At 38.6% G+C, this 10343-nt stretch overlaps 1 protein-coding gene across 1 annotated transcript in view; it reads left to right on the top strand.

The window, feature by feature from the left end:
• Positions 1-1190: 1190 nt before the first annotated feature.
• The window catches only part of LOC135111538 (protein argonaute-2-like), a 253733-nt gene continuing 244580 nt past the window's right edge, over positions 1191-10343 (top strand). Inside the window, exon 1 of the mRNA XM_064024947.1 lies at positions 1191-1340. Coding sequence (XP_063881017.1) covers positions 1316-1340 — 25 coding nt within the window. The 5' untranslated portion in view covers positions 1191-1315. The remainder of the gene's footprint in view (positions 1341-10343) is intronic.

The following is a 10343-nucleotide window of genomic DNA, read 5'->3' as shown; positions in this document are numbered from 1 at the left end:
TTTTTCACATTGTTAGATATCAAATCGCCAAAATGCACACAAAGCAATTTTTATACAAAAACATATCGTCATTACCTGAAACGTACTTTTTAAGTGTTTTCTGCGTTTTAAGCATCAGAACTTTAAAATGCATGGAAATCACTCTATATTGGTATACAAAACAACTTTACCAAAAACTTCTTTTGATTTTTTTTTACCTTCTTACGTACCAAAACGGTAAAACGACTACAAAACACACTTGATTGCGAAAAACACAATGAAAAACGTGCATATTCAGTGTTTTTAAACTTCTTACGTACAATATATATATATATATATATATATATATATATATATATATATATATATATATATATATATATATATATATATATATATATATATATATATATGGGAAACGAAATGATATTAAAAGAAACATGTCTTTTGAGTGTTTTCAGCCTCTTAGGCACCAAAACGCTAAAATAGATGGAAAATAATGCATGTAATAGAAAAACATATAGGAAAAATAACGTGTTTCTTTTTTTATTGTTTTTGAGCTTCTAAAGTTAAACCTGTCGAGTACAGTCTAACTTACGATTACTCCAAAGTGAGGTCTTTATAACAGGAACACACACACACACACACACACACACACACACACACAGAGAGAGAGAGAGAGAGAGAGAGAGAGAGAGAGAGAGAGAGAGAGAGAGAGAGAGAGAGAGAGAGAGATTTTAACAAGTTTGTTCATATATGAACTGTAACGTTTGAAATGTCAATATACTTTCATACTAGTTCCTTTTATTTTAAGGAAGATGTGGGAATTTTTTATGCATGAAGGGAAATTCAGTTATTGGCTCATAAATGTATCCAATATTACCTGTTCCACACAGGTAAATACGTAAATACATATTTGTCATTGGCACCGTTTTACAGCATATACGATAATTACCAAGAGAAACGGTATACTTGGCTGCGGAAGTGACCCACAATACATGCACTTGATTAAATGAAGGATTGTTTTATTTCCCTTCCCAAAAGTCATCATACTGGAAAACAGCCACGCCGTGTGATATATTGAGGGAGAGAGAGAGAGAGAGAGAGAGAGAGAGAGAGAGAGAGAGAGAGAGAGAGAGAGAGAGAGAGAGAGAGAGAGAGAGAGAGAGAGAGAGAGAGAGTACGACAATAGAAGATTTTGGTGTACGAGGGCCTAAAAGGGAGTTGCCACTTGCCAGGTTGTTCCAGCTCCCGCAGGAGTAGGACGAAAAGTGTGTCTGTGCATAAATATCCAATATTTACCTGCAGAGTTGGGTGTTGCTGTTAGTAAGACACAATGCCGTGGCATGTTCTTAATGAAAGTAAGTATTCGTAATGGAGGCAAGTCATAGTGTTATGTAAGCGTATTGCATCATAATAAGACAAGCCTAGTCAGTGTGTGGTGCCAGCGTGTGACAAGCTGATGACGCGGGATGCTTATGTTTAAATTACGTGTTTTATTATTTAGTAACAGAATTTCGCGTCGTTGTCCGGATTGCATATCTGTTTATTAAAAAAGTCATTCGTTTGTTCAGCAAAGTATATATGTAGGAATTTTTTTTTTTTCTCTCTAAGGAGCCATTTCTTGTTAGCTCCATTAACCTGTCAGTATCTGTATTTATACCTAAGTTGCTTTTCTCAAGTTCAGGTTCCTTTTTATTAGCTCAAAGCTCCTTTCTTTTTAAATTCTTCTCTACAGCTACCAATCGGATTCAGATTTGTTTTAAATCCAAGCTTCTTCCTTAACTTAAACCTCCTTCCAAACTTCAATCTCCTTCTTAACTCCAAGCTCCTTCATGCTTTTAACTTAAAGTTCCTTCCTACCTGCAGATTTCTTCTTTCTTTTAACTTCAAGCTCCTTCCTAACTCCAAACTCTTTCCTTCTTTTAACTTCAAGGTCCTTCCTAACTCCAACTCTTACCTTTTAACATAAAGCTCCTTCCTAACTCCAAACTTTTAACTTCAATCTCCTGTTTTTTTTTTTTTTTTTTTTAATTCAAGTTCCCTCTGAACTCCAAGCTCCTTTATTCTTAATTTCAGGCTCCTTTTTCATAGCTCCTTCCTTAATCCAAGTTACTTCCTTCTTATCTTCAATGCCAATGCACCAGTCTCACTATTCCAGGCAAAACTATTTTTCCTGGTAGTTTCTGGCCTGCTTTGAAGTATGTTGCATGTTGTTTTTTCTGTGAATGATTAGTTTTTTTTTTTTTTTAACACCCCCTGCCCCTGATCCCCAATCAGAAACTGAAGTTTTGTGATAAAAATGAAGAGCAAATTAATAAAAAAAAAGACCGAAATCTACCAGATAAAAGTAGTTTCATCCTCAAAAATAAGTAACACAACAGTAACACTCACAGGCAATTTTACTCCAAGAGGACTGGCTGGCACTTGCCTGTGGCCACCAGCTGGCTGTCATGCACTACAACCAACATAATAAAACTAACCTAATCAAAGTAACATAACCTAACCAAACTAATCTAACTAAACTAACCTAACCAAATTAACATAACCTAACTAAACTAATCTAGCAACCAAACTAACCTAATCTAACCTAACCACACTAACATAATCTAACTGGCAAGGCTAAGAAATTAATTTGAATTCGTTGCCATATTTATCTTCGTAAAATCTGGCGATGCACTGGAAGTAACTGAGGCCACCTCTGACAGACATCTTCCTCAGACTGATGCAAATATTTCAAATTGAGCTATTTTTCCCTCCTCAGGATGAAATATGATGCTATGACTGGCTAAATTAATTCTCTATTTTTTTGTTATTGGCCAGTGGCTACATTCTCAAACTAAAGAACCAGTTACCATGACTAATCTCACGTTTGCGCAACATGTGACATACACACGCACAAATGAACACACCTTCATTGGAAAGATTAGGGCCTGCCTCTCCATCACATGCATAGGTGTGTCACTTCCAAGTGTTGTCACAAGAGCGAGTGAGCCTGCTTCCCCAAAAACGGATACATCTTTAAAACTGCTGTCAGCATTGTAAATAATTTGGAGTGGGTATATATGGGGCTCAAATTACTCAGAATGAGAAGCTCTATCCAATGAAAAGGGTAAGAAAGGCTATGTTGAGACTGGTGCAAGAGTAAAAGAATAACAAAGAGGGACCCTGTTCAAAATTTTATCTTGATGGTTTCTGAGACATCTCTGCCAGTTTTTTTTACCCTTCCAGCTGCTAACTCTGTACAGGGGCATTATCTATCCGTGTATGGAGTATGCTTCACATTTCTTGGGGGGGGGGGGGGTTCCACTCATACTGCTCTTCTAGACAGGATGGAATCAAAAGCTGTTTGTCTTAACTCCTCTCCTCTAATTGACATTATCAGCACAGTGTTGCATCTCTTGCTATCTTTTACCACTATTTTTATGCTAACTGCTCTTCTGATCTTGCTAACTGCATGCCTCCCCTCCTGCAGCCTCACTGTACAAGACTCTTCTTTCACCCCTATTCTATCCACCTCTGTAATGCAAGAGTTAACCTGTATTCTCAATTATTCATCCCTTTCCCTGGTAAACTCTGGAACTCCCTGCCTACTTCTATATTTCCACCTTTACTATGAATTGAACTCCTTCAAGAGGGAAGTTTCAAGACATCCTTCAATTTTTTTTTTTTTTTTTTGTGTGTATGTGTGGGTGTGGGTGTGGGTGTATTACTAAAATGGCTGTGCTTGAGCTACTATGGTGGGTAGCATGATTTTGAGAACAGTGGTTATACATTTTCAGAGACCTGGTGGAACTTTTATTTTTTATTTTTTCTTTCTTTCTTTCTTTCTATCTTTATTTATTTATTTATTTATTTATTTATTTATTTATTTATTTTATGAGAAAACATTTTTGTGTCAAAAGGTGCTGATGAAAATAGTTTTGTTTTCAAGATAAAACAATTATGTTTGTCTTTTCATGTCTCTTTAACTTTTTGCTCTGAAGTTAATTGACCACCTACCAGCAATATAAGTGGCACACTGATGTTTTGTTATGTTTCATGTCACACACACACACACACACACACACACACACACACACACACACACACACACACACACACACACACACACACACACCAAGATTTTTTGCTTTTATTCTTTTGCTGTGAGCCGAGGAATGGTGAAGCACTCAGCTGATGCCTTATTAAAAGTAAAGTTACAGTGCAGTAAAGTAAAGTGCAGTTTAACACAATACACCTTATCTTGTTTTTCTCTTACCCTATTCCCAATAAGCTTGGGCACCTTGTGGGAAAGGGGTTTTTAGATGGGAAAAAGACAAAATAAGGCATTTTGGACTTTCATGAAAAGTGTGAGGATGAGAAATGCCATATTTTAAAAACAGGAAATTTCTAGGCTATCCTAATCTAACCAACCTAACCTAATTGGGGGGGGCTTTGCCCCACCTTGGATCCCATCCTTAAGGTCACTAACTTACCTAACATTACCTAACCTAACCTAAAATAGTTGTGGGGGCTTTGTTCCTCCCCCCGACCTCCCTTAACCCTATTGTCTGTAGTTTTCGTAGATTTTCACTCTTCCCGACCAGGGGCTCATGTATTAAGTATGAATAAATGTCACCAGACGAACAGTATTCCATGGATCACCTCACAGCTAAAGGCCCCAACATATTGTATGGCGCCATTCCATCCAGTTATCTACAGTGTAGTACATAATACATGCAATGTTGGCCATGCTGTTTCCTAACACCATTGTTCATATCTGCTTTCTCCACATCACTATTGGCATTTCACATCAGATGGATATATTCCACACATACACACATGCGTGCACATGCACACACACTGCACGACAATCATGGCAGCCACCCTTGAATGATATTGTGCAGAGGAAAAGAGGAAGCCGGACATCACACAGTTATGTCTTGTTTGATCAAGCTAGCAGATGATGATTAGGAAAACTGAATCTACCATTGAGTTAAAAAAAAAATTGCTGCATCTCTAGAGTATAAATTAGTTACTGTAGACTATCTGTAAAGTATGAAAAATAAAATAAAAGTGAGTAAACATTTTCTGTAATGCCAACAGCATTACAGAAACAATAAGGACTTGAATGAATATTCAAGTCCTTATTGTTTTTGTAATGCTGTTGGCATTGCATTATCAGTCACTCTCAGAATCAGCACATTTTGTTATTTTATTGGTATATGACTTGTAGCAATAAAAAAATATGCAGGTGCTGATGATTGACAATAATGTAAAGGTTGGCCGTGTAACAAGGGAGTGCAGGGAGACAAGGAGAGCTATGAATTCCTTTGAACTGGTAATTCAATCATGTTTTTGATTAGGAGCAATGTCTTGTGAACACCACAGTAGGCTTAGTTTTCCTAGATATCATTATGGAAGCTTGACAATATCTGCTGACAGGAGCGGTGGCTTCACCTTTCATCAAGGTGGAAGCTTGGGCTTGCACCCTGTATTTTTGTAGTATGTAGCACTCACTGACACACACACACATTATTATTATTATTGCTGCTGCTGCTGCTGCTGCTGTTGTTGTTGTTGTTGTTGTTGTTGTTGTTGTTGTTGTTTATTTCAATAATATTGAGAGAGAGAGAGAGAGAGAGAGAGAGAGAGAGAGAGAGAGAGAGAGAGAGAGAGAGAGAGAGAGAGAGAGTGCATTATGAACCTGCCGGGAGATGTCATGAATACTACTGTGAGCTTGCAATGGATGAATACCTGCTTACTTAGCTAAGTGAGTTTTAGCCACACTGAAAAAGTGTTACTAGGATCTGGGCTGGGGACCCAACTTACATGTATCACACCAAACACTTTCTCCAAACTCTGCCCTTTTGAAAGTGGTTTCATTTAGTAATTGAATTTTAATGCAAAATTTTAATGCAAAAAGTTCAAAAGTAATTATTCGTGATTGTGAGGAAAACAGTTAAAATTCATGTGAGGTGATCAAGCCAATGATTCCTTCTACAACTTTGCTGAATCTGTTGTGATTTGAAGCCACTTAGATATCAAAATAAATTTTGAAATGGGTGTTTGTTGTAAGTCAAATGTTTTTTATTTATTTCTTTATTCTCTCTCTCTCTCTCTCTCTCTCTCTCTCTCTCTCTCTCTCTCTCTCTCTCTCTCTCTCTCTCTCTCTCTCTCTCTCTCTCTCTCTCTCTCTCTCTCTCTCTCTCTCTCTCTCTCTCTCTCTCTCTCTGAGTCATCATAATCCTACTGTTGTCTGTTACAGTGATCTTTCTCTCTCTCTCTCTCTCTCTCTCTCTCTCTCTCTCTCTCTCTCTCTCTCTCTCTCTCTCTCTCTCTCTCTCTCTCTCTCTCTCTCTCTCTCTCTCTCTCTCTCTCTCTCTCTCTCTCTCTCTTTTCTAGTTTCAAGGGTAGCATGTATACTGAGATTTAGTGATGAACTAGTCAATCATGACCTTGAACTCAGAGTCCAGTAAGACAGTTGATGTGGGTGGGGGTGGTTGGATAGGTTGTGGAGTGGATAGTGGAAGTCCATTGCTATGGCAACTCTCACCTGAAATTGCTTCCAATGTAGCCAGTCACTCACCCAACCTCTCAGATCATAGGAGCAGACAACATTAGTGGGATTATCATGTCTCAAAGAGAGAGAGAGAGAGAGAGAGAGAGAGAGAGAGAGAGAGAGAGAGAGAGAGAGAGAGAGAGAGAGAGAGAGAGAGAACCGTACCACCTTTCTCTGAAATGCTCCATATAACCATTTTGCATATCAGTTGAAATTGGCGTGATTTTTGGTTGAATTTTTAATTTCACATATTATGTTGTCATGAGACTGAACTGAGCAACTGGACTCACCTAGCACTCACATTGTCTCTATAGTTTTATTATGAGATTATGCAGGAGAGAAAGTAGAACACAAAAACAAACACTTATCACACTGATTGTGCAACACATATCCTGTTATTCCTCACTTATGAGTCGTATGTTCTTATATTTTTGTGTGAAATACTGCAGGAAAGAAAATAATAATTACACTTGAAATTACACATAAAAACACACACAAAAAAAAATTACACGGGAAAATTTATCATATGTCTGTTAAGGAGATGGCCATCATCAGTGAACTCATTGATCTCTGATTTTTGTCTGTTGTCATATTGCTTTGCGAGTGATAGAAAAAGTATAAAATATCATGGATTAGACGAATTTCTTTGCAGATTTTACATGATCATTCCTTATTAAATTTTGAATGACATAGTAAGAATAATTTCCTAAAACTCTCTTATTTAGAATTTTGTTTTATTTTTGATAAATCAGCTAGGATGGGTTGGTTTTTATCTATGCCACATAGTATAGGGTTAAGGATTCTAACGCATCTTAACATTGCTTAATTTAACCGAACCTAACCTAAACTAGCTGGAGGGCCTTCATCCCCCCCCCTGGACCCCCCCTTATGGATGCTAATCTAACTTAATATTATACCAGCACACCACACTATCAAGAATAATTTGGAAGTGCTCACAAAATTAAGATGTACAGATCCCTATATTTCCCACTGTAGTGGAGGAAAAAGTTAAGAAGACCCAGATCACAATCCATGCACCTGTTTGATGCCATAATGAAGGTAGAACTGATTTGGCAGTATCCCTGCTGCCTTTCACACCCTTGCACACTTGACTACACACAGAGTAATTCCAAACTACACAGGCCATTTGAATTAGTAGCACTGTGCAGTATAAATGTGTCAAGCATAAAGCTTTATTTGATTACATATTAATAATTTAATTTGCTTCCAGTGCAATAAAAATATCAGTCAATTATACAACGGTAAGTGAAATATCTGCCATGAGACTAGTTTCAGTGTCAATAATACAACGGTAAGTGAAATATCTGCCATGAGACTAGTTTCAGTGGCTTTGTAATGTGGTCACAGTACCCACATACTAACATACTAACACACACACAGTACCAAATGAGCTAGTGCAGGGTCAAGAGGAAGAATAAGAGCAAGGAAATTGAGATAATTTATGAAAATTTGTTTGCAAGTTGTTTGTTATTTGCGCCACATGTGTAACCATTAGAATTGCTCGAAATGCTGTGATCTACAACTTGAGCTTTTTGATAAAAGACACTTTTACTCGTATCCAGGGCAGTTCATTTTACTGGGATGGAATTACCATTATTTTCTTGTTATCTTTTTTGGCCAGTGCTGCACACAGTGCTCAGTTCTTTGTGTCAGCCCTGTCTTCCTAGAAATTTACTGAGACCCAACACAGTCCTTTTGGAAGGAGTCAGTAAGCGCTATATTGGTTTGGAATATTTGAGCTTCACAAGCTGTCAAGATTCAATTTATATTGTAGATATGAAATGTGTGAAGAAATTTGGCATAATTTCCTGGCAAGGGCAGTAAATGGGAGTACATACAGTCATCCCTTCTTGACCACACTTTTGCTTTTACACTGATTGCTACCAACCACAAATTCAAATTACAGGAGGCAATGAGAGGCAACCTACCAGTATTCATCACTTTTTTCCTTGTTTCTTTAGTTGTTAAAATGTTATGTTTGTAAGCATGTGCATGCAGTTTTCTTTACTTAAACAAGTTTTGGGGCCTAATGGGTGTTTTTAGGGGGGGAACTAATTTTCCACAGATTTTCCTTATTCATGGGTTTGTCTTACTTAATCCCTGTAGATAATGAGGGATGTCACGATCGCCTACTTACCTGCGATCGTACGATACCGGTTATCTCTCCAAGAAAGTGGACGTTACACTGATCCCGGAAAGTTTTAAAGGTCTGGATTTTTAAAGGCTTCGAGTGCCTACCCGACCTATCCGAAATCGTCAGAATTATCTCTTACTCCACCTTTACCTTGACCCAGCACACCTGGAATCACCTCTAATACCAGATTGTTGTTGGGGGGGGGTAGAAAACACGATTATTCCATGTTACAAGCACATATATTAATACTAATAATAATTCACAAACAACATGAGGTAGCACACGTTACTACATGACGTTCTCGTCACTTCCCACGTCACCAGAACCCGTTTACACCTCCACCAGTCACAGAAATGTTTCCCCTCAACCGCAGGAATTTACCCGGACGCCATTTCCGCGTCCCCAGACAATAATTCCCGAATTTCACCTCCTCAAACCTCACAAGAGATTTACCTCCTCAAACCTCACAAAATATTACCATTATCACCAAAGATTACCCATAACACCATAACATCGTCCCCAAAATCACCAGTACACCACAACACCAACTTCCAAGGTTAACACCACAACCTCCACTCACAAAATGGCTGCCAGTTTGACCTATGACCCCTCCCAACAGCGTCACCGGCACAACTCAACAACCGAATTTCAGCGGACAAGAGCTCTTGGTACCACAAAAGACTCACTAACCTGATCCTGGATATCAAGGTTATACCGCTACACCACTAATACCTCCACAAGCTCACTCCATCACCAATCCACACCAAAATCCTCCCCTGAGAGACGCCTTCCCTCCACCTTTCCTCACGACCTAAGGCGCTCTGATTTTTCCCCTCCTTGGAATGTGTTGTTGCCCACTCAAGCTCCCCTCGTTTTCAACGTATTTCACCTCAATTATACTCCCTTCCTTATACATATAAAGATATAGAGAACTTAAATTATGAAGAGAATAATACTACATGATATAAAATGGGTAAAATAAGCCTTACACTACTTATAACAATAATAAGGATAATGTCCGAATGGCAGGTAACCGGAACACGGGGACACTAAGAAAACGTGATCCCATTCAAGGTAAACTCGGCCAATAACATGACATCCCCTTCCCAAAAGAGGCGTGAGGCACCTGATTAGGATGCCTCACGACTAGGTGGTGCACGGGACAAGGCATCAGCAATAATATTCTCACTGCCTTTCACATGGTGAATCTCTAAGTTATAGTCCTGTAAGACCAGGCACCACCTCATCAGCCTCTGATTGGAGTTTTTCATTTTATGCAAGAAAATGAGCGGATTGTGGTCGGTGAAGACCTGCACAGGCTGTCCCGTCCCTTTGACGTACACTTCAAAATGACTCAAACTCAGCACTAGGCCCAAAGCCTCTTTCTCAATAGTGCTGTAAGCCCTTTGATATGGTAACAACTTCTTAGAATAATAGCCTATGGGGTGCTCCATTCCCTCATGTTCTTGCATTAACACACCACCCACACCATTCTGACTGGCATCCACGTACAATACAAATGGTTTTTCATAATCAGGCATGCGCAGCACCGGGGCACTGACTAACATTTTCTTAATCTCCACAAAAGCTTCCTCACAAAGCTTATCCCAACAAAATTTTGACTTCTTATTCAGCAACTTGGTCAGGGGCATGGCAACATCAGAG

The sequence above is a fragment of the Scylla paramamosain genome, chromosome 22, assembly GCF_035594125.1.
Source record: "Scylla paramamosain isolate STU-SP2022 chromosome 22, ASM3559412v1, whole genome shotgun sequence".
In the NCBI taxonomy this organism is placed as follows: Eukaryota; Metazoa; Arthropoda; class Malacostraca; order Decapoda; family Portunidae; genus Scylla; species Scylla paramamosain.
The sequence above is the reverse complement of the archived record's forward strand: the minus strand, read 5'-3'. Positions and strand labels throughout refer to the sequence as shown.